This window comes from Copadichromis virginalis, linkage group LG18 (genome assembly GCF_057382275.1).
Source record: "Copadichromis virginalis isolate Kocher_CV1m ecotype Utaka linkage group LG18, C_Virginalis_male_GT1.1, whole genome shotgun sequence".
Taxonomy (NCBI): domain Eukaryota; kingdom Metazoa; phylum Chordata; class Actinopteri; order Cichliformes; family Cichlidae; genus Copadichromis; species Copadichromis virginalis.
Genome location: NC_140635.1, coordinates 8,534,514 through 8,560,756, shown reverse-complemented (window position 1 = coordinate 8,560,756; position 26,243 = coordinate 8,534,514). Strand labels below are relative to the sequence as shown.

General features: G+C 40.2%; 1 protein-coding gene across 1 annotated transcript in view; it reads right to left on the bottom strand.

Annotated features, from left to right (window-relative positions):
- LOC146687198 (contactin-associated protein-like 4) overlaps positions 1–26,243 on the bottom strand; it is a 136,006-nt gene that overhangs the window by 91,349 nt on the left and 18,414 nt on the right. Inside the window, exon 2 of the mRNA XM_085440317.1 lies at positions 4,856–4,966. Within this exon, the coding sequence (XP_085296443.1) occupies positions 4,856–4,966 (111 nt within the window). The remainder of the gene's footprint in view (positions 1–4,855; positions 4,967–26,243) is intronic.

Genomic DNA, 26,243 nt, shown 5'->3' with positions numbered 1-26,243 from the left:
AAAAGTCCTTTGATTGCTGTTTACCTCCTGCAGTCTTTATTTCACAAATCAGTCAAAAGTCAGTGACATCACTTCCACTACCACCAATAAGGACAACATAGTGGGGAAAAAAGGCCTTTTTCAGAACATGCCAATAACAGGAAAAGCACAGGCAGTTCATTAACCAAAATTATGCTCTATGTAAGGATGCCAGTAAGTCGTAGCAGTGTGACAGTGTGCCAGAAAGAACAATAGCAGACTTGGGAAACTGTAGCAAGTAAATGGTATCCATTACTAATTTAAGTTTGGTCTTTTTATGGTAATGGTAAACTGATATACTTAATCACATTGAGGAAAATAAAAAATATAAGGCGGTAGATCTTTTTTCCCCCATTCTAGATTGTCTTTCATCTTGAGAGTCACTGTTTCTAGTTCCTATTTTACTTTTTCTGCCTGTGATCTTGAACACTGCAGTGTATACCCTGGACATTTCGCCAATCCGACGCAGGGCTAATACGGAGAGATAGACCATTCACACTCACATTCACACCTATCGCCAGTTTAGATCCAACAGTTACTGAGTGGATGTCTTTGGACTGAGGGGACCTGGACAGAACCCACACAAAGACGGGGAGAACATGCAAACTCAGAACACAGAAAGGAGTGGTGGTGGTGGTGTCAAACTTAGGACCTTCTTGCTGTGAGGCAACAGTGCTAACTGTACTAATTTTTATTAGGAATTTTATTTTGAAAGTAATTCACACCTGTGATATCCTAATTGCTTCTATCCTTCCTTTATTTCTCAGTCAGCCCTACATCATCTTGTCTCCCTCCCCCTGTCTCTGTGAGCCTTGCTGTCCACCTGCTCACCCATCTTTGGTTGCCTTTATGTTTCTTCTTTTGAGTTGTGTTACCATTTGGATTTGATTTTAAACCCGTTAAGTTTTTCACTTTGTTCTCCAGTAAATTTTATTAACACTATCTCCAGCTGATTTTCCAAACTGTCGGGGTGTCTGCATTTATTACCTCATTTTAACTTCTTGTCACCTTTGCTCTATGACTTGCCAAAATCTCTACACTTTTCAAACCATCATTTATGCAATACAATGAAAAGAGAACTTGATTTGTCATTAACCTAAAGTTAAGCAACATTTCAGAGCAAAGTCGTTGACTTGTAAGACAGGAAAACAAATTGGCAACAGCCTCGGCTGTAGCACAATTTTTCCATGCTCGGATTCTTTGTTTCCCAGGTGGTGGAAATCATTCAGATCCAGATTAAACCCATCTCACCCTCCCAGCTGATTTAGAGCTTTGATGTCAGGATAAAACACTGAAGCCTGCTCCCTGCAGAACGCTCCACAACAAACCACAATCTTCATTTTGTCGAAGCTTCACATCAGCATCCAACACAAGATTCCCTGCTGGGTTTTCATGCTGGACAAACAAACACCACACAGCTATCCTTCTAGTATCAGCATCCAATACAAATGGCATCAACAGAGAATAAAGACAAAGCAACTGGTGCGTATTCTTCTGTTTTGTCTCGTCTTATAAATTATTCTGATCCTCTGTCTACCTCTAAACTAGTCACCAGTGGGCTGTCTGTTTGTCTGAGTAAATCAAGTAAGGAAAAAAATCCTGTTTGGTGTTTTGTGCTTTGAGGCCAGAGCTTCACAAAAGTATTTCTTCAGCTGATCTCCACAGCTGCAGAGCAACGCCTCTGTTTTAAAATGCTATTCCCCACTCAAGAAGCATCATACCAACAAACAGATCCACAAGATCATTTGCATCATTGCATCTACATTTAAGAAATGTTATGTTTTTAAAGCACATTTAACTCTCTGTCTGCCAAGTAAGTTTCTACTACTGTGTGTATATAAAAAATATTATTGTACACACTATATTTAAACATTGAATAAAATAAATAATAAGGATTAGAAAAACCTGGCCAGTAGGGCTGGGCCATATTATACCGTTCACGGTAATACCGGTATAATGTTAGGCAACGATAGGAAAATGAAATATCGCGATAGAATGGGAGTAAAACGCGCATGCGCAGTGCCTTTGTTTTCATACGCACATGGCCGATTGTTGAGTGAAACAGATGAACCAGAATTGGTTTGTAAAAATGGTGCAACTTCCGTGATGTGGAACTGGTTTGGTGTTTGTCCGTCAGATACACAACAAAGCACATTTTTTTGCAGAACATGCAAGCGGCCGTCGTTATTGTCATAATTGTCGGACTAAGATGCTCTTAAATCTGGGAGTAATCTGGGTCCTAAACTCCGTATGCTTCAGGTCAAACAACACTGCAGCATCACTTAGAGTTGAAAGAATTTATACAGTTTTTATCTTTAATAAAACGATCAGCATTGCTGCTTTACCAGGTGTAACTATAAAGTTTAACTTCCAGGCATCCATGAAAACAAAAGTTATTACATTTAACGGAGTTAGAAGTTAGCAGGAAGCTAGCGGAAGTTAGCTCGCTAGTTTCGCTAGTTACCTAAGCATGATATTGCATGTTCTGACTGAGAGATTTCTGAAAAAAATCAAACGTACAGCTCTGCTATCACTTCCAACATAAATGAAGACAGGAAACTAAACAGCAGTGACGTTTGTAGGGTTACTGAAGTTGGGCTAGCTGGTATATAATGATGTGCTACGTGATCGCTAGCGACACAGCTATGTTAGCATAACATAAACAGTGAAGCTGGAGGACGAACACTAACACTTTTCCACTTATAAAAGTTAACGTTAAAGTTCCTGATAGTTAGAGACAAATGCAATCGCATGGCAGGATGCTGTAAACGGACCAAACTTCAGTCAGGAGAACAACTGAGATAATCCATCCACAATACGAGGTTAGTCATTAATATACTGCAACAACATGGGAATAGAGCAGCTGCCAGAGAATTCACCATTAATGAATCAATGGTACAGAAGTGGAGGAAGCAAGAAGAATGAGTTTAATAAAGTTTGATTTATCTGACTGCTTTGTTTCGCTTAATGTGCCTTATAATCCCGTGCACCTTACGGTCCGAAAAATACGTACTGCACACTGCAGTTTAATGTTGCAAAGCACCTCTTTTTAACTTCAGTGGATATTGTACATGGTTATGCTTCAGGATGTGTCAGCCCATTTCTACTGGAAATGCCTTTTGGTTAAACTTTCAGCAAGGAATTTGCATTTGCACTGTTACATTTTTATAAAGCTTTAATGTACATAAAAACCAGCTTCTTGTTTAAGTGAAAATAAATGGAAGATTGTTTTTTTGCGCTAGTAATGTTGTGGAGTTGTATTTTGTCTCGCATCAATTATATCGTTGGTTATATCGTTATCGCAAATTTTCAAATATATATCGTGATAAATATTTTTGGCCATATCACCCTGCTCTACTGGCCAGTATTCATCTGTAGTGAGATTATCAGTAGGGCTGGGTATCATTTCTACAACTGATTCAATCCTGATTCACAAGGTCCTGATTTAATTCAATTCAATTTAATTTTGACTCAGAAATATTATAATTATGATCATTTGTCTTTGTATATGTAGTGTCAAAATAAGCCTTCACACCTTGTATATTAAAAATATTTAATTCAAACGTATTTGAATATTTCTCTGCAATTACATACTCAGTGTAAACTTGGTATAAAAACAAAGCTGACACTTGTGAGACTTCATCAGAGTTGCAAGCGTCACAGCAGATGCCTTTGTGTCAATGTGACTGAGGATAAAACACTGAAAAATATGAAGGAGATTTTCCTGGCCAGGAAATTTGCTTTCTTGTTGGAGGTCATCAAAAAAACAAAACAAAAACAGCACCCAACAACACTGTACAAACATTTGACTGGTGCACAATAAGCAAGCAAATAATGCAGAATAGGGATTTTTGATGGGAAACTGTTCTTGAAGTACACAGAGAGAGCTGTGCAGGAAGTGGGATTTTATTGTGTTGGAAGCAAAATAGCCAAAGTAACAGGAAATTCATGACAATGTTTTTCAAACGTGAAGCATAGTTTTGATCTTATGCTGCTGGTTCAGTGAATTTTGGTTGGAGAGTAACGAAACCTGCAGTTTTAGAATCTGTGAGATGTCGGCTTTCAGTATCTGCCGGCATGTAGGTGTTATCGTGTGAATCTGTTTACCTGCTCTTTAATCCTTTGCTGTTTTAACTGTTTGGTTGTTGTGGTTGAAATGAGCCCCAACAAATTCAGCATCCTGGATGAACAGGACTCCACTCACCATCGCACCATTCCAGGAAATTCAACTGAGCCAGGCTCCCAAAAGAAACCTGCATCTCCACTGGCCGGTTCCACAACCTTACAAAGAAACCAAACTTCTTGAGCTTCTCCATGGCCTCCTGCACTGCCTTGCACTACACAGCCAGGCTGTTCCACAGCCGATCCTGCCTTTCTCAGTTCAGGTATATTAACTATAGTGGGGGTGATTTAAACAGACATGTAGAAGTTGAAAAGAACAACTTCAGTGTATTTACTTTATTTATTAATAGACTCGATTAGCTTTTCTCAAAATGTAAATGAGCCCTTTCATCATTTTTCATGCATCTCCTGACTGCATAGAAGATTTAACAGATTTAATCTCTAATCTGACCACTCTCCCCCAACACAAAATCTTGAATAATCGGGCCCCATCATATCTTCAAGACAGCAAAGAAAAACATCAAGGTTCATTTACCATTTATCTATACATAAGGAAACGTTTTTTGACAAAGCATGTGAAATACAAGAATTAGGTCATGAAACACAATTATTTTGAACCTCCAGCACTTTAAACAAATCCACAGCCAAAGTCCTACTCATTAAGCACAACAGGTATCTGTGAATGACCCACTCCCCAACAACAGTAAAACCTCACCGTCTCTTCTGTTGAGTTTGGCAAAGCCAGGCGCATGGCTGGTGGACAGCTGTGAAGAGCTCCTGAAGGATGATGGAGGCAGGCTGGAGACCAGTGGTCTGTCACACACCTCTGTCACCGATAAAAAAAGAGCAGAAAAAACATGCAAGGTTAGAACTTCATACAAAATATTGTGAAAAGTTTGTTGTTCAAAATAGTCAAAAAGATTCATAAGAGGTTGTATGTTTGTGCTTTCAATATCTTCTGCACTACAGACGAAATGGAAATGAAGGAAACTATGAAGAGGTGTGCATCATGACCGATATGTGACCCATCACGTATCTTTAAATTGTATTTCTAAATCATGTATCAAATGAATGATTACTCTCAGTTCACTGCACTTTTGTTGGCATATGCGTTGTTAGTCCTAGATAAAATAAATATTAATTTAACATTAATGTTTGTATTCCTTTACATTTACATGTGTTTCCTCAAAATGATCTAATACTGTGTAGCTGTTGTAATCATCTTTGTAACACATGAGGAAAATCCACTGATTGGGTAATGCAAACAGGTCTGATTCTGGACCAACTGTAAAACGTGGAGTATCATCGGCTTTTCTAAATACACTGATGGGTGATGAAATGCTTCTCCCACTAAAAATGTTAGGTCCAGATGAACAGAATCAACTTTTTGGGACTGACACTAATGTTATGCTCTTCTTTTCAGCCTCTTGGGAGTTTTTCTGGTTTCCTATGGTTTAAATTTGCCCTGAGAGAATCTCGCATTAACTACTGATTATTTTTCTGATTTAACTTCTGATAATTGGACATCAGAATGGATTTTGACCAGTCTCTCAGAAACTCTAAATCTTTTGGGTTTCTTGGCTGCTGCTTGGCAACTTGAAGCTCCAGCTCACTCAGCAGATTTTCTATAGGATTGTGAGCTAGAGAGGTGCTAGGCCACTTCGTGAGCTTCATGTGCGTCTTCCTTAGCCACTCCTTCATTGACTTGGAAGTATTTTTTTGGATCATGATTATGCTGGAAGTCCTATTAAAGACACATCTTAAGTGATCTGGCTGCGGGAAGATTTTACAATGCAAGTTGTCCCCTCAATGCAGTGAAGTCATTCTGTACGCTTGGAAACATTATGCTTTCTGTTTTCTGGTGTGCTTGCATGTAAGAATAGCAATTTTTAGGTCATACTCAGCATTTCTCTTCCTCCAAGTACAGCGGGTTGAGTCGATGCTAAAGGGCTCAATTTTGGTTTCATCAGAGCACATCACTTTCTTACAAGACTTTCCTGAGTCATTTAGACGTTCATCTGTAGGAATCTGTAGGTCAGAATTCAGAGTCGGTTCCAGGAGATCAAATATTTATTTATGCAAGTCAATGTATAACTTTTTGCTGGATTTTTGGTTGATATTCTGTCCCTCTCGGTTAAAATTAAACTACCATAAATACTGCTGACTCTTCATTTTTCTGTAAGAGAGCAAACTCACAAACAGGGGATAAACTAATAATCATTTCCCCCATTGAATTATAAACTAACATACTATACAATAAAAAACAATGTGTGTAATGAATGTTTGTTTTGAGATTGCCTTTAGTCTGAACAGTGCATCATGCTGCCCAGACATGAGCTCCACAAATTGTGTAACTATTCGCTAAAGCAAACTTTTTTTTAATTTGTCTCATTAAGATACCACAGAGTGCTTGGAGGTGTTATCAGTTGTAAGTTTAATGTCAGAACATGCCTGTCACATTCATCTCCAGTCTCTCACTGAACCAATCAAAATCTTAAAAGAGATTGGATTACAGTCTCTAAGCTCATCTTCGGAGTCGAAGACGCGTCTGAGTGATTCATATAACAGAGATAAACAACAGAAACCATGCTGAGGAAATCACAGTATCAGATGCAATTGGAAATGGATCAGCCTACATCTCTTAGCATGTGTAAAAACCACTGAATTGTTATAAACAGCAGGAGAGGAGCTTCAAATGATCGCCTTTTCAGGATCAAAGACATGCTGTGTTGCTCTCAACTTGATCGCTGTGCATTTTGATTTATCCGGTATGGCTGAGGGGCTTTTAATGCCTTCAGACAACACTTGGAGAAGCAAACAGTCCTTAAAATTGAAAAGCTAACATCTAATGAGTGTTTCATACGACAGCTATTCATCAATCCTATCGACTCTGAGTATAACAACATGAGTGGCAGAGTGGCAGAGTGGAGTCTAATCATTGAGAAGCAGGTTTAATGTTTAATGTTCCCTGGGTTGAAACAGGTCTTTCAGCTGTAATGCCTCATATTAGATGAATGAACAGTCTAATAATGTCCAGTTGGATGAGTAAATGGTGTAATTCTGCCTCGATAGATAAATGAATGTTGCAATCATGTCGCCTTGTGGAGATGAATGGCATCCTGAGTGACTCATTACAGGCTGGATACTGATGTGGATGAATCGGTGTTGTCAAAAGAAACCTTGGTTTACAGATGATGTCCTGCAATCAAAACATCACATCACTAATGATGAAGAAGATCATTTGATTGTTTGCTTGTTTATGTATATATTATTTCATCTCATTATTTGTAGATAATGATTTTTTTACAGACTTAATTCTGACAGTTAATTGAACCTGAGGTGAGCAGAAAACAACAAAACAAACAAACAAACAAAAAAAAGCCAGAATTTGGAAAACAGACAGCTTTCCATCTCCTGCAGCTCTCCTTCTGTTCTCAGTCTCTCCCACCAGACAAGTAGGAGGCTTTGTGCTAAAATTAAGCTAGTCCCGATGTTGGTTTCACCCTGAATTTAAACCCTGCTGGCCCAAGTAAAATCTACTTAACTCTTTGCAACACCCAATACTTTCTTACTCTTTATGCTGGTCATCTCATCTGGTCTGGAGAAAACAGTGGAAACCAGTGTGTCTAAAGCCTGAAAACAGCCCAGAGCCTACCCCAGATTAAAGGCAGTAAAACTGAATATATGGAGTAACAATTTACTAACCAAGAAATCAACACACAATACAAATTAAATTTTAGTTTTACGAGATTGTCGTTGGTCTGCACGGCGTAATCGTATCTCACAGATATACACACAGATTCAGCCCCATAAATATTCATCGTTTTCCTCTCAAGCTGCAAACATAAGCTAAAGCCAAACTAACACCTCCTCCCTCTAAATCCTCTCTGTTAATGGATGTTGTTCTCCACCACTGAGACAAGAGCCAATTACTATGATTCACGCAGCAGTCCAATCTGGCCCCACAACTCTGACAACAAGGCTTTAGTTTCGATTACTCTGTCAACATCAGTGCACTTCATCTCAACAACACAAGGTCTTCATCCGCTCTCCCAATATTCACCAAGACCCAGTGCTTTTACTTGTTGATGAGAAATACCACACCATTTAAATGAGTGAGTGACACAGATTTCATAATATCCATATTCAACACACTCTATATGGACAAAAAAAATGGGTAAAGTATGCGTTTACAAATATTCGTGAAAGAATGGGCTATTTGAAAGAGCTCACCGAGTTCAAGTATGGTACTGTGATAGGATCCCATCGTTACAACTACTCAATCTGTAAAATTTCTTCCCCCCTAGATATTCCATGATTAACCGTACGAGACATTATTGCAAACTGGTGTGTTTAGGAACCACCACTAAACAGCAGAAAGTTGTGCTGTCTGCCGACTCAATAACTGAAGAGGTGCAAGCCTGCTCTGGCATTAACATCAAAACAACAAGTGTCCATACAATATATGTCAGGGTCCTGGGTCTCCTGACCCAGCATGTTTAGTTCTTTGTGATTTTTGTATTATTGTACTTGTGTGAGTTATTCTATGGTTTCTAGTTTCGATCCCTTGCCCTTCATGTTTCTCTGTGTCCCCTCTGTTCTGTGTAAGTCTGTGTCTGCATGTTTGAGTTTCCCTCTGTGTCTTTTGGTTCTTAGAGTCCTCTGCCTTATGGTTTATGTCTCTGTGTTTCTTAATTGCTGTCTCCACCGTGTCAAGTTTGCGTCTCTGTGTGATACTTCCTGTTTTACTTTGATGGGGCGTGTCTTATGTGAATGCGTCCTGCTTTGCTTGTCTCATCAGTCCTGATTTCTCCCAGCTGTGCCCTCCTTTGTCTCATTCCCCTCGTTACTTCCCAGTGTATCTAAACCCTGTGTTTCTCTGAGTCAGTGTCGCGTCGTCCCTCTTGCTGTGTGGATCTCCCTGTGAGTTTTAGTTTGTTGTTTCCCAGTTTAGTTTTTTTTGTATGCCCATTTTTCTGTGACCAGCAAATAAAGCTGTGGTTTCGAGTTCATCCCTTGAGTCTGTGAGTCCTGCACTTTGAGTCCTCATCTCGTGCCTGCCACACGGCATTTCATGACAATATATTTCACTTTGTAGGTAGCAATGTCAATTTAATAAACCAGTTAATTTTTATCATAGTTTTCATCAGCGGCCTTTTCTAAAGAAAACAAGTTGATAATTGAATGAAAACTAAAAAAGAAGGACAAAGACTATGACAAAATGTATTGAGATTTTTGTCACGAATAAAAAGGAAAATGAAATTTATTCTGCAAGTTTAAATCAGAACTAGTTATGTAGAAAGGTGGGACGAGTTTGGAAAGTAGCCAATTACAAGTAATTTCCTTGTGCAGTAAGGTTAGACACACAAATCTGATCTGCTGCAGACAAACAGGGTGGGACGGGGAGTACAGCTAACTCCCATGCTCCCTGTTTCTCAGGAAAATGTGACAGAAGGGAAATGTGTTTCATTTGATGTCAATGAAAATAAGATACCCCAAAAGTTGATTCTGTTCATCTGGATGTAGCGATTTCAGTGGGAGAAACGTTTCATCACTCATCCAAGTGACTTCTTCAGTCTCAGCTGACTGCAGGTTTCCCCAGTCTTATAAATAGTACATTTGCATAATGACTGAAACCAGCCCACTGAATTGACAATGGGCTGGGAGGTCAGTTCCTTAATCTTAATTATGCAAAGTCTCATGACCATTGATCAACAGCCACTGATCAAAACCCACTGGTCATTGGCCATGAGTACCTGTCACAGAGAGTTGGGGGATGGCTGCAATCACAGCATTGTAAGATGGTGAAAGATGTACCCTTAGGCCTCCTCCTCGATTCAGAGATGGTCTTTCCCTTTTCATGTGTTCATAAGATTGGGGGAAACCTGGACTCAGCTGAGACTGAAGAAGTCACTTGGATGAGTGACGAAACATTTCTCCCACAAAACGCTACGTCCAGATGAACAGAATCAACTTTTGGAGATTTACTTACAGTGGGGCAAAAAAGTATTTAGTCAGCCACCGATTGTGCAAGTTCCCCCACTTAAAATGATGACAGAGGTCAGTAATTTGCACCAGAGGTACACTTCAACTGTGAGAGACAGAATGTGAAAAAAAAAATCCATGAATCCACATGGTAGGATTTGTAAAGAATTTATTTGTAAATTAGGGTGGAAAATAAGTATTTGGTCACCTCAAACAAGGAAAATCTCTGGCTCTCACAGACCTGTAACGTCTTCTGTAAGAAGCTTTTCTGTCCCCCACTCGTTACCTGTATGAATGGCACCTGTTTGAACTCATCATCTGTATAAAAGACACCTGTCCACAGCCTCAAACAGTCAGACTCCAAACTCCGCCATGGCCAAGACCAAAGAGCTTTCGAAGGACACCAGGAAAAGTATTGTAGACCTGCACCAGACTGAGAAGAGTGAATCTACAATAGGCAAGCAGCTTGGTGTGAAAAAATCAACTGTGGGAGCAATCATCAGAAAATGGAAGACATACAAGACCACTGATAATCTCCCTCGATCTGGGGCTCCACGCAAGATCTCATCCCGTGGGGTCAAAATGATCATGAGAACAATGGCGTGTCCAGCGGGGTGGCCTGGGGGGGCACAGGCCACCCCCCCAACCAGACTGGCCACCCCAGGTGCCACCCCAAAGGCAAAACAATAAAATTCAATCAAATATCAAATGTACGATTATGTTTTCACGGTGAAGCTCAGATATCCGAGTGTAAGTGAATGCAGCATCGGCTTCTGCGCTATGTGCATCAGGTTAGCAAAGGTAGGAGAGCCAAGCACGAAAGACGGCACTGCAGGAAACAATTTTTCGGTGAAAGAAAATGAGGACAGAATAAATGTCCCGGTAAGTAATATTAAGTTTGTTGAGTTTAGTAAACTTCGGCGAAATTAGAATCCCAAGGAAAAAATAACACTTAAAGAATTATTGCAGCCATCGAATATTTCTGACAGTATGCTACAGAGGGGAGCTAACATAAGAGTTATGAGTTATAAGATATAATCTAAGTCGTAACATTGCTGTATGGAGCTGCAGATTTGGTTGCAGGTTAACATAGCTGGACTGGCCATCGGGCATACCGGACATATCCCCAGTGACTTATTTTTTTTTTTTTTTTTTTTGTAACGGCATGAACAATGAGAGGTGGTGGATTGGCCAGATGCAGGTCGATGTGTAAAAATAACTCAGTTGTTTGGTGGTGGCTATGGCGGGGCTTCCACAGAGGCCAGCAGCTGGATGAGGGAAGGGGAGGCAGGAGGAGAGCCCCGAGGCAGCCGCCAGTCCGAGTGTCAGGTGAACTGAACTTCAGGTAAGAAGTTATGACCTGCAGTCTATCTGGGTCAGATATAAACCAAGTTTAGGTGGAGTTTATTTTCATGTTGCTGACTTTTTACTGTCAGTTGCAATAACTCGTACTGCGTTCTAGCCAGTTTGACGGAGTTTCTATACAGCTGGGTGGGTGCTATGATGTTACTGATAGTGAACTTTATTTTATTCATAAGGTTAGTTAGTAGAGTTGCCAACGGCTCCTTAAAAAAATGGAATGGTCCCTCAATCAGAGAAAATATTACACGTTTCGTATTGAGCTGAGAAGAGACGCAGTTTGTCCCGAACTTTAGCTAGAATGGAAAAAAGACACAAAGCTGGATTTATTCTGTCTTTATGCTGCACAGCTGCCTCTTCTTCTCTCATTCTCTCCCCCTCTCTCTCCTGTTGCTACTTCAATCATGAAACTGATCAATGATCAGCTGATCGGCTTTTCTCTCTTGTTTGTTTATCGCCCACTTTGCGCCAGAAAGAGGAAACCAGCGGATGTTGCGCTAAACAACAGCAGCACGTTTAAGCTTGATCAGCTGTTGTTAGAATTTATTTAATATTAATTTCTAGGATCAGCTGATGTTTGCTGGAGCCACAGCTGTAAAGCTGCTGGTCATGATGTCGGTTTGGATATGTGGTGAGAGGGAAACATGAAGATGAAACCAGGAGATGTCCTTACTGAATCATCAGAGCTGTGATGGAGAAACAGGTTTACCTTTTAGGTGACATGAATGAGTTGAAGTTATCAACTGTTTCTGAGAGACAAATAACACCAGCATCCTTTTCTAAGCAGCTGACAGCTGGTAACTGTGCAGGGGCGGATCTAGCAAAGTGTTGCCAGGGGGCCAGGTAGGGCATTAACAGGGAAAGGTGGGCACAAAGAAATACTTTTCTTTCTTATTCTCATTTAAAATATCTAGCTTTTAATAAATAATTATCTAAATCTTACAACCAAAGTTTTTATCTGACGTAAAATGTATAGAAATCATACATATACCAACAAGACTATACATCACTGTCACAACAGCATTTGTTTTCATTCAAAGGCTTTATGGTTTTAATACCTGGTGGGCCGGTCTGTAGTCAAAATGCCCGATTTTCTGTCCCAGTCCAGCCCTGCAGGTTAATACTGGCAGTGTCACCATGCCAGCTGACTGGATTTCATCATCAGCCAGTGTTGTTCTTTATCAATATTACCAAAGTTTACCATAAGGCAGCATAGAAAGTATTTACTTGCTTTAAGGTTTTATTCAAATGTTAGTCTTTTCAGTTGTTTCCCCACTTTTTTCCTGTTTCAAAATCAAACACCAGTTTGTGAGAAGATTATCTTCTTTTTTTAACAGGCAGATAAAGTTTTGCATTGGCTAATTTGTCAATTGTTTGTTACAAATGTTCGTATTTTAATATTCAAAAATGTTTTTGCCCAAAACATATGTGCACTATATGTCAGTAAAAATACTATGCAAATATTGATGTCCTTGAATGCTGAGTAAACACTGACAAAACACTGATTGTATCTCTTGTACTTTATCAACGCAGTATCTAAAAACTTTGCACAGTAGTGGTTAAAATCTCATTCTAATAAGAGTTAAAAGCGCATTCGGTTATTAGGTTTACAGGGTTATCGAATTATGGTTAATAGAATTGTTTTTAACATTATCTGCCAATTACATCTGCCACCCTTCTCCAAATCTGTGCCCCTACCTGGCCCCCCCAACAAAAATTTTCTAGACACGCCACTGCATGAGAACGGTGAGCAAAGATCCCAGAACCACACGGGGGGACCTGGTGAATGACCTGCAGAGAGCTGGGACCAAAGTAACAAAGGTCACCATCAGTAACACACTACAACGGCAGGGAATCAAATCCCGCAGTGCCAGACGTGTTCCGCTGCTGAAGCCAGTGCATGTCCAGGCCCGTCTGAAGTTTGCCAGAGAGCACATGGATGATACAGCAGAGGATTGGGAGAATGTCATGTGGTCAGATGAAACCAAAGTAGAACTTTTTGGTATAAACTCAACTCGTCGTGTTTGGAGGAAGAAGAATACTAAGTTGCATCCCAAGAACACCATACCTACTGTGAAGCATGGGGGTGGAAACATCATGCTATGGGGCTGTTTTTCTGCCAAGGGGACAGGACGACTGATCCGTGTTAAGGACAGAATGAATGGGGCCATGTATCGTGAGATGTTGAGCCAAAACCTCCTTCCATCAGTGAGAACTTTGAAGATGAAACGAGGCTGGGTCTTCCAACATGACAATGATCCAAAACACACCGCCCGGGCAACAAAGGAGTGGCTCCGTAAGAAGCATTTGAAAGTCCTGGAGTGGCCTAGCCAGTCTCCAGACCTCAACCCCATAGAAAATCTGTGGCGGGAGTTGAAAGTCCGTGTTGCTCGGCGACAGCCCCAAAACATCACTGCTCTCGAGAAGATCTGCATGGAGGAATGGGCCAAGATACCAGCTACTGTGTGTGCAAACCTGGTAAAGACCTATAGTAAACGTTTGACCTCTGTTATTGCCAACAAAGGTTATGTTACAAAGTATTGAGTTGTATTTTTGTTATTGACCAAATACTTATTTTCCACCCTGATTTACGAATAAATTCTTTACAAATCCTACCATGTGGATTCATGGATTTTTTTTTTTCACATTCTGTCTCTCACAGTTGAAGTGTACCTCTGGTGCAAATTACTGACCTCTGTCATCATTTTAGGTGGGGGAACTTGCACAATCGGTGGCTGACTAAATACTTTTTTGCCCCACTGTACCTGGATGATTGAGCATGCATCAAGATGAAAATAAGATACCTTGTAAACCGTGTTGAACGGATAAAAACGTTATTAAAAAAAACTTCTAAACTTCTACACTTCATATATTAGTCAACTGAATCAACTTTAGATTTAGTCTTCTACAATCTTGGGATTTAGTTGACTAAAACTAGAATAAAAGCCTATGACTCAAACTAAATCAATATTTGCTGTCAAAATGAACACTGGCAGGTAGATTTAGTAAATGACATATTGTAGAAAAATTTTAAAAAGGCACATGTCTTAACTTATTGAATGGCTGTTTTGAAAGTAAGAGGTCATTACAATAAGTGGACCAAATTAATAACAAAATATAGGACTTCGGTGCTTGAAACATAATATGGCTGATAGTACTTTTAACAACACTCAATTATCTGGGGGTAGCTTTTAAAATTAATGTGTCATTTGACCCTGACTGCTCCTGTAGCTGGTGTCTGAGTGAACTGTTTTTCTCAGTGAAATTTTGGTTTGAGAAAAACTTCACAAACAAGCTCTTTTGCCAAATTAGCAGGGATCTGCTTTCATTGTAGAAACGAGTCTAAGTATGCCTGAAGCTAGTTGGACTGACATTTTCTGAATGTTTTCTGCTGCTTTCTCAGTCAGTCATGGTAACGAGTATAATAATAATTACAGTGCTGTGAAAAAACTATATTCTGCTCATTTCGAATTCTATATTTTTATCTTTGAACTATATTAGGCCAGCTTTGTAAAATGTTTTTTTTATGTTAGTCTTGGGTTCATCCACTGTTTGACAAAGATCACCTCGTTTTAAAAGCCACCTTTTCCCTTAATGGCTGCCACTCATAAACAGAAGGTCTGAGCAGCTTGTTGGGCTGCTGAGCTCACAGATGGATATCACCTGAGATGACCAGAATAAGCACATCACCTCTCTTTGTCAACATACAGATCAAAGATTTAATATAAAAAAAAAGAATAACAACTGGGTTTAACATGCAGCCTTGAGCTCATAAGACATGAATTGCAAAGTACTGACCTCAGAGTTTGCAATTTCCTGTTTTACACACAGTTATTTTCATAATTCTGTGGACAGTATCTGATTTGATTGAACATTCATACATATTTATACCACCCAGCTATTCAACAATCATTAGAAGATGTCTCTTTTGTCCTCTGAAGTTTTCCCTTTTTGTCTCACTCATCCAGATCTGGCACTGGCACACACTTGTGGGTGTTGGGAGAGCTCTCAGTATGAAAAGCAGGTGAATTACAGTAGTCTGAAGAGGTGAGATAAGAGGGACGGCTCTACAACGCGGAGTGCTGCGATCCCTGAGGAGATCATGTGTGGTGAGAGCACAGCCTCGCTGAAGTAACACTCAAGAGGGAGACTCACAAGAGGGAGTTTAAAAACACTTGGCCAGTTTTCTTCAGCGGCGCTGTGGCATTTAAGAGCCGACATCCTTGACAGTGTGACCAGTAGAGCACAAACAAAGACAGCTCAGAAGAAAATGAAGCTAAATGTTGAATACCTGCTGGCCTCTGTAGCCAACGAACCTCAACACTGACCCTGGCTGTGTTGGACAGAGAGCCTTTCTGAATATTAAACTGCTGCACCTTCCTGAAAACAAGCACACCTCCTGTCTTGGTGTTAGCCTCAACATTTAATTGAGGGTAGACTCGCATAATAACACATCTCCCCTGACATTTACATTTTAGACTTCCAGGAGTGAGGAGTTAAAGGTGTGTGAGCCATAAAACACTCAACAGCAAATAGCTGAACACATTTTTATGACATTAGATGGCCTATTATGGCGAACGACACCAGGGAAACGAGACCTGTTTTGCTTCAAGATAAGAATACGCCACCGAGAGTAGAATAGGATGTTGAAAAGAGAGTGATCCAGGTTGCAGATATTTGCCTTTTTAGCCTATAAAAATGTATAGGAATTATAGGAGAAAATATCAAGGTGGAAAATAACACAATTCACTTATCTAACACAGATGAGAAAAGCAGCTCTTTTTGCCTGAGGTGACAATAATAAAAGAAGGAAAGCTCCCACTGTAATGCAGAACTCCACTGACAAAAAAAACTATTATGTTGACACTTGAGTGATGGGACAATACGTTTCATCTCAATAAAATATCCTTCCATCATCCGAAAGTTTAATCATTTCTGGTACCTGAGTTAGATTTAGGAGTATGAGAGTTAAACTTCGCCTGTCCATTCATCCACAGTGTCAGTTTTATTATTCAGGGTGAATAAACTGTGAATCTGACAGCAGTAAAAAGTCTCAAAAGATTAAAAAATTTCTCTGGAGTGCCAAGGCCTCGGCGTTGCCAAGTACAATTAACCACCACTGACTGACAGGCACACTAATACTTGGCACTGAAGAGACAAGGAGGGAGATCACGGCTCATTCACCTGCATTGTCCACTTCTTTACTGTTTTACTGAATAGAAAGTGCCCACAGAGTGCGTGACAAAGCTGAGGACCTTGAATACCGATGAGCTCCATCCATCACCTCAGCAAACAGAAGGTGCTGCACTTCAGAGCTCTATAAGCCCCACAAACCCAAAGTTCAGTGCCTGTCAGTATGAGCGGAGCCAACTTATTTAGCCGTTCAAAGCACGTAGCAGTAAGCAGGATAATGAGGCTCCAGCGATGGTTGTTTTTGCTCCAGAGCGCTAACAATCATCCTCAAGCAGAAAACGTCAATGTTTATTTTACTAATCTGCACTACTTCTGCCTCGAGCTTGACCCAAAGAGGCTGAACCTGGGTGTAGCGGTGAAATAAAAAATGATGCGTATTCAAGTTTACCTTTTTCCTTTTGACTCAACACTACTTTATGGGAAACTAATAAAACAAGAAGAGACAATAAAATCACAGAACTGACCTGAGAAAAGAGCAAAAACACTACTAGAAGGGCCAGAGTTCCAGTTTAGCTGCACTATTCTACACAGCAGAACACATCCATGCATTTGCTTTCATTGCCCAATAAACAGTTAACATCCCAAAGACAAACCATTTACTACAATGTAACAGAAATCAGCCCCAAATTTGCTTTCTTGTGAAATCACTACCTCTGATTATGGCTTGACAAATTCATTGACTATACTACTGGCACCACCTTTGACTAATTGCTATTGTTTCTGCTATTTTACCCCTTCCCTTCTGTCTCTTGTTGTTGCTCTCCTGTTTTCCCTGCCAGCCTCACCAGCTCCATGCCATCCCTCCCTCTGTTCAGTTCACCCAGTCTGCCATAGCCTGCCAGCCTTTTCTCCAGCCTCTCCAGCTCTTCTTCCTCAATCTTTAACAAAGCCTCGCTCAACTATTTGCCTGTCTAGTTCCCAGTTCACCCTGTGGGTCCACAAAGTTGTTTCTTAACCAGTTATTTTTACAGCTAGCTTTACAGCTTTTTGCATCACTGAAATAAAATGTATATATATGCATGTCTTCCAAATAACAGAGTATTTGGAATCATCACTGAATTTATTTCATGTCTGTGCACTTGTGAGTTAGGCTGCACATGAGCTTTTATGATTTTTTTTTTCTCACCAAAACAGCTGTAGGACATTGTTTTGTTGGGGTTATACATTTCTTCACAGATCTGGACCAGAGCATCACTGAGCTCCTGGACAGTTTGAGGTGCAATCTGGAAGTTTTGAAAAACATGAGGTGTCAGGATCAGTCTGTAGTATCACTTCCTTAATCCTCCAGGATCTGCCTGCATACTCTTGCCACATGAGGCTGGGCACTGTGCTGTACCAGGAGGAACCCAGGCCCCACTGCACCAGCATAGAATCTGACAATGGGTCCAAGGACTTCATTGTGATACGTAAGGGCCGTCAGGGTGCCATTGTCTAATCTGTAGATGTCTATATGTTCCTCCATGGATATGCCTCCAAATAGCATGACTGACCTCACCACCAAAACAGTTGCTTGATGTTCCAGGCACCAAAACATTCTCCATGGCATCTCTAGAACTTTTCCTATCTGTCCCGTGGGCTCAGGGTGAACCTGCTCTCATCTGTGAAAAAGTGGTGGACCTGCCACTTCTATGGCAAATGTCACTCAGGTTCCAAGGTGCCGGGCAGTGAGCACAGGACCCAGTAGACATCGGGCCCTGAGACCACCCTCATAAAGTCTGATTCTGATTGCGTGGTCAGAGATATTCACACCAGTGGCCTGCTGGAGATCATTTTGTAGGACTTCAACATTGGTCATCCTGTCTGTCTTTGCACAAAGGACCAGACACTGGTCCTTTTGATGGGTTAAGGATCTTCTGCAACCCTGTCCAGCCCTTCGAGAGTAACCACCTGCCACTTGGAATCTCCTCCATGCTCTTGAGACTGTGCTGAGAGACTCAACAAACATTCCTCATTGTTGTCTCTCTAGTCCACCTATTGTTAATGTTAACAAATAAAAACCACAGCTCAAAAATCCAAGTAAAATGAAAGTGAATCCAAATTAAAATGAAGTAAAAACTCAAATGTCCGTTTGATAGTTTAGAATTATGTTATGTTTAGATTCAAAAGGTTTCCGATTTAAATGTATAAATTCAGGTCTCTTCACACGGTTCTCAGTCTCCTCAGTGTACACTTTATTGTTTCCCTGTCACTCGCCAGGCTGTCTTGATACTTTCCACAGTTAAGTGTTCCAGCTGTTCAAAGTTGCATTTCCCATTTCATCTTCCTAGCTAAGGTTGCTCAATTTCTTATCTCTGCCTCAGTTTCTTCTCTCGCTTGTATTCCTACTTCCTAGTCTAGTTCTTGTTGTGTATTGCATTGCTTTTTTGCACCATTTCCCTCATTTGTTTGCCTTGCTGAGTGACCTCCCAACATGATAAATAAGGGCCTTTTAATGAGCTAATAGAATGACATTTGAAGCAGGCAAATGATACTTCTCTATATTGTTGACTCTACAGCTCCTCAGTTTCTTTGAATCTCATGAATGTCCAATCTTTTTACTAAATCCACTGATGTCAGTTTACCGAAACAAACTGAATTGTGCATGTTTTCTGGGGGTAAATAAGTCTTCAAAATGTTTTCTTCTATGTTTGCTTGTAAAAAGAAAAAAAAAAACAATTTAAAAAAATTCCAAATGCAAATTTAATCATGTTAAATAGGAGCATCTCTTTTTTTTTGTTTCAATTGATTCCATATTCTTAAAATAAAGAGATAATGTTCACTTAAATAAATGAAAGGCAGACATGGCTACTGTAGCAAGTTGACTGGAAAATGGAGAAAAACAAAATAATGATCTCATTAAAAAAATCAGTGACAGCTTACATATGCCCTAAAGATGAACAGTAAACAAAAAATACACTAACAGTTCTCTTTTTTTTTTTTTTTTCATTTACACATTATGTAAGATTTATATTCCGGCCTTGATAGACAGAACAAGCTGATTAAAACTGTTGAATTATTCAACAGCAGCCAATATCTGTTTTAAAGCTGCCTGTGACCCGACTTGTTAATTGATTAATTGAAATGCAGAGCAGTGTAGTGTGCTAACTAATACCCTGAAGGTAAGGACATGGCAGGAGCGCTCCTCTCCTGGTTTAATTAGCATTGCTTTGACACATAATTAATAGCACAAGATGAGAGAAGCTGATCAGGCTTTAGAGCAGCATATGGCACCTACCGTGCCATCTACAGAACAACCGCACTGTAGCTACAAATGCCCAAAATAAGTAATTCAATGCAGTTTTACATAATTTGGGGTACTGCATTCTACCATAGCCTTCTACAAATTACAGTATTATATTTATGCTGGCAGACACACCAGGAACCAGAATTTTTTATGCAGATTATAGTAAAAAAAAAAAAAATGACAGTACAGCACAGTGGATGGGAAAGCAGACTTTGATAACCTGCCCTGCACCACAAGGGAACCAAACACAGTCTTTTTTTACTTATTCTGCAATTTGAGCAGGAAAGACAAAGAAATAACACAAAATACTGATAAGATGGAAATGGACTCTATTCTCTGCAGCAAGAATGAAGCAGAATCAGTAGAAATGCTGAACACACTCATTCACAACACAAAGCTCTCTTTCATGGTATGGTTCTCATTTTTGTCCAGCTACTTAAAATGTTCGTCCCATGATGTCCACAGTCTGAATTACAGACGTAAATGTTAAAAATAAATGACAACAAATTTTAACGATGACAGGAAGTTGGTATTTGTATCATATGACCGAAAATAAAACCTATTAGGTCAAAAACATTTCGTATAGCATTGCATAATCTAGAGGCAGTTCTTGTAAACAAGATTGCTTTTGGCTAAGAGAAGATCAATACCATCTCTGTACTGTATATGAGGCTGGCAGCGGATTAGTGGTGTACTCACAATGGCTTCTGTTGCCTTGTACTACTCCTGAGCATGAATGACCCCCTCCCCACTCCTCGTCTGGTCCACTCTCACACTGTGCTTAATGATTTGGGCCAAAGTGTGCTTCAGTTTGTCTCGGAGTTTCAGCTCCTCACTCGTGCTTCCTCTCTCTATTGTTCACCTTTTAAAAGTGCTCTTATTTGCAGAGCTGAATGAGTTTATAATATGTATTTTGTTGCTTAACTGTGGTAATTTTTGAAAATGGTGATGCACTGTATTAATTTATTAACTGACACAGTGATGGAGAGTCATGCTTAGGCACCATTACCAATCATTCGGGATGGGAATCGAGAATCGAGTAGTCCAATTCCTTGGAATCGTTAGTCTGCCTGCCTATCGATCCCGATTATCGGTTCTTGCACTCTCGCTATGATCAGCTGATTTCAGTTCATGTGTCAGAGTAGGGAAATAGTGGCGCAGTTTACAGCATGGATATGGGCATTTCTTTTATTTTTATTGCACAAAAGGATGAGGGCGGGATGGTAAAATGGAGATTGCTCCAGGACAAAAACAACTGAATCATACTGTTAACACAACTTCGGCTCTTCGCAAGCCAGCCATAAAACACAGAGTAATGTTAAGCCTGAGTGAATGCTGATCCCAGGATGAATGTCTTTATTCTGGGTGTAATTAAGTAATGTACTGCGTTACTACTAAGAAAAGTGAAAACTTTTTTACATTATAACCCCAGCACTGATCACAACAAAGACGTTAAATACCTCCAAACATTCAACCATGCAGCATGTAATTAATTTCCATGAATGTAATGTCTTTGATACGCTGCTTAGAGATGGTGGTGACTCTGAAAGTGGAGCCAATGGGAATCACTAAGGAATCGAAACGATAAGCGATATGACAGTATCGATAATGGAATCGGAATCACTTATTTCTTATCAATTCCCATCCCTAACCCATCACACTACAGTTACGGTACATAGTAAATATAGTAACATTTTATTTATGTAGCACTTTTCAAGACAAAGATCACAAAGTGCTTCACAACAAAATGCCAGATCGCAGCAGTCAAAAAAGGTAGCCTTGGGGGTCAAACGTGCTTTCGTACAGTAGAGGTTACCCAGTATAAGGATGCACTAGCTTAGCTTAGCATGAAAACTTCAAGGAAATGGCTAGGCTAGCTCTGTCCAAGAGCAACAAAATATACCTGCGAACAACTCTAGAGTGAGTTTTACAGGTGTTTTGCAGGCAGTGTTGGCCAGTTCTGGATAAAGCTGGTAGCTGATTTCAGTCAAATCATATTCCCAGATGACATACCATTCCTTTGCATAACAACATGTACACCAGTCAACAAGCCCTCCATATAAACAACCACTTCAGCCATCCCTCTGTACTATCTGAAACAGCATATGGAAGCCTTATTGAAACTTTACATATTGAATATTTTTCTTGTTTTGGATACAGTTGAAATTCCACCCTTCGGACTTCCTTAAAAGTACCAGGTAACATCACGGTGAACACTCCAGAGTCTTGTTAAAGTAGTGGTTAGATACTGAAAAGTGGCATAAGGTGATAATTTGTCTTTGAATGTATTTATTCATATGCATGCAAGGGGTGCATTCAGGCTAAAACTGCTAAGCTTCTCATTAACCAATAAACACGCTATGCTAATTTTAGATCTTTTTCCTGGTCTGATCAGCTTAAATCATAAGTATAATCAGCCCCGTAATGGCCTTCTCGTTTGGTGTCAACAGACGTGTCAACATCATAATACAGCCCACACAAACTCCATCCTAATGCACAGGCAGTCTGCATTATAACATATCACTGCCTTTCAAAGAAGAGAACAATCGTCCTCCTTTTTGAGACATGCCACAATGAATAATGACATGAGAGTCATTGTGGGATACAGGATTCAACCAAATGAAGCGGCCACAATGACAAAGCAACATTTAAAATCTATTCATCTTTAAATAGCAGGGTTTATCGTACTTGAACTACTGCACAGAAGAGTTGAAAGACACTGCTGAGAAACAGGATTTTCTCGAGGGTTCAGATCAACCGCAGCTGAAACCCAAAGCATTCACTCACTGTGAATCATAATGCCAGAATTATGCAGATTTAGAGGGAATGCTGCAGGCAAAATCACTCGTACTGATGGCTCCGGGGGGAAATGTGTATAATAAAAAATCTACTAATCCGTCAGCTGCAGTAAGTAAATGATTTGAATATATTTGACTCTTAATTGAAAACATCAACACATCTTCAGAGAAAGAAAAATTTAATTTGTCTCTAGCATTCAGTCAAAAGGATCCCAGATATTTGTATCACCGAGGCATCTTATTTTAAAAGTGAGACATTAAACTGAATGACACACTCTGGGTTTAAAAGGAAAAATGAAAAAGCAATTTTCTCATTAGAGTTAATGATGCTTAAAGAACATACTCAGCACAGGCCACTGATCTATAGTGTTGTCCATTATGCTAAAACTCTAACCACATAAGAAACAGTTAATCCACCAACTGTACTCAAGATTAAAACAACCTGATGACAGACAGGATGCAAACTCCTGGACTGTACTAGGAACTGAGGAAAAAGACCTTTAGGATTCACTTTTATACAATAGATATAATTTCCCTTTTAACCCTTACCACAAAGGGTGTAGTTTCACTTAATATTGTAAAAAGTATTTCTGCTGTATCACTCAACTTAACTCTCTAAACTGGTCAACAAGTACTGACAGTTTTCCACAAATTGCATCACCAGTGTTCCACATATCTAAGAGGAGAAAAAATCGATTTGCCAGTTTAAACTTCTCTCTCAAATTTTGAAAGTTCAGCATCTCAAGTTTCCCTCCCTGCAGGCCTACTAGGTTGTTGTTGTGGCTGTCCTCTAGGTCATTCGGTGGTCTCTTCTGTGGTTGGACACACTAACATCGTCTTGGACTGCAGCTTGGATGACATTCCTTTTCCTGCATTGGACTTCGATAGGACGGGCAGTTTAACAAAATAAGGACCAGAATGGCTGTGAAGGTTCTCAGTCATCCAGGTCATCGTAGTCAAAGGAGCTTGCAAAGAAAAGCGTCTGGACTTCTTTAAGTTGCTTGAAGACGTTTCACCTCTCATCCGAGAAGCTTCTTCAGTTCTAAGGTCAAATGGTGGAGAGTCCCAGATATAAACCTAGTGGGAGTTTCCCCCCACAGAGGGACAAAAGGACCCCCTGATGATCCTCTAATCGCCTGAGCCAAGGTGTGAAATTGGGTGTGGGACCCAATCAGGTGACAGGTTGTCAGGTTGTCAACTCTCTGCCATCTATAATCCAGTTTTGAGATCCCTTCCCAGACGCCTTAACGCCCACTCACATCCTGGGCCATCTGACCTCCGGAATTCGCATGATAAGGTGGGGCCAGGTTTCACAATGAACACACCCGAAACTCTAGCTGATTGGGTCCCACACCCAATTTCACACCTTGGCTCAGGCGATTAGAGGATCATCAGGGGGTCCTTTTGTCCCTCTGTGGGGGGTCACTCCCACTAGGTTTATATCTGGGACTCTCCACCATTTGACCTTAGAACTGAAGAAGCTTCTCGGATGAGAGGTGAAACGTCTTCAAGCAACTTAAAGAAGTCCAGACGCTTTTCTTTGCAAGCTCCTTTGACAAGGACCAGAATGGGGATTACAGTCCTCAGCTACAATCCAAGACAGTGAAGTCGTCCATCAGCACTTCAGCAGGAAACTCACTGTAGAGGCAGTTGATTACTGTATATGTTGGAAAGTACTTGGCCATGTACCGAAGCTCCTCAGCCATGGAGTCAATGCCACAAAACTTCCTGCATACAGATTTTGTTATTAGGTGGTATGCCACTTCAAGGCCGAGTTGCTATGGTTCCTAAATGCTTCCACTTTACAATAAAGCCCCTCTATGGCATGATTTTTTTAATGCTATGAGGGTACCAAAATGTCACAGTTTTCTGTATATACAGTGGTCCCTCGTTTATCGCGGTTTATTGTGGGTTTTAAAAATAACCCACAATAGGTGAAATCCGCGAAGTACCCAGATTTATAGAATGAAACCAAAGATCAAACCCTGTTTTCAGGTCCATAATATGGGAATAGAGGAGATGCAAGACAATTTAACATTAATGAATCAATGGTACTGAAGTACAGAAAGCAAGAAGAAGGAGTTCAGTAACGTTTGACTCTATCTGACTGTTTTGTTTCGCCTAATGCGTCTTATAATCCGGTGTGCCTTATGGTCCGAAAAATACGGTAACTTCTAACTTCCTTTAGCATGTCCAGAAGTCCAACTTTTTGTGTGATGGTTAGCATCTTCCTTTGCCCTTTGGGTGCTACCGCAGGTGTCTTTGAGGGTGCAAAATGTTTCGTCGACAGTGTTGTGTTTGTTGGGGAGAAAACTTACAAACATACAGTCACACTGCTAGCGATCGAAGAGTTATGTAAATTTCACAAGCTGAACGCATTCTGTACTATACAGGAGACACGGCACGAGATTGACTGACAGTGGTCTGCAGCCGATCAGGACGCAGAACAAAATGCACTGTAAAAAAATAAAAAATAAAAAAGCATACATAATTGCGCACACAAACACAAAAAAAAATCAGCAAAGCAGCGAGACCGCGAAAGGTGAACTGCATTATAGTAAGGGACCACTGTATTTATGTTTAGCACCAACACCGGTACAGTGTCTTAAAAGCACTGATATTGGGATTTGGTGCTATATAAATAAAAACTAAATTGAATTGAATAAAATTAAGCAAACATCAAGTTATTTTTCTTATAAGCACTTAATCCAATAACTTTATAACTGTGTTTGTGTGTCAATGATACACATGCATCATCATTATGTTCCTCGAACCTGTTTCTGGGTTCCACTCTTACCTACTGTCACTCACATAAAGTTCACTGTCCTCACTGAGGGGATGACCCTAACTGTACAAGAGTGCACATTCTCACACACACACACACACACAGCACTTTTCTACTCTACTGAAGCACTCAAAGCACTTTATACAACATGCGTCATTCTCCAATTCATACAATTACTTTTTTCTATTTTCTAAATCATACTCATTTTCTTATCTATTTTCTAGCATACACATTTCCTAGTTATTTGCACATGCTAGTGCTTTCTATTTAACATTCACACTCCAGTGCAATTAGTATCTTGCCCCTAGGATAAGTGGCATACAGACTGGAGCAGCCAGGACTTGAACTACCACAATTACAATTAGTAGGTGACCTGCTCTACCTCCTACACAACAGCCACCCCCAAACACAGAGGTTGTCCTGAAGATCCTGATCCCTGCTCAAATGCACCTGATTCAAAAGATCAACTGGGTAGTAAATGTCCCAGCTTCTTGATAACAAGATGATCATTTGAATAAGTGTCCTTTTGCAGGGAAGTGTTAATGTTACTTTTCCCTGTTGGGTCATGATGTTAATTTGTGTCAGCTGTTTCCCCATGTGTTTCCACTTCCCCTGATTGCCACCTGTGTGTATTTAGTCTTTGTGTTTTAGTCAGCCTTTGTCAGGTCGTCCGTTTTCCCACCCTCCACGTCACTCCAGATTTTTAAGGTTTTCATGATTCTGTTCACGGCATGGCCATGTTTTTAATTCATGTTTGTAT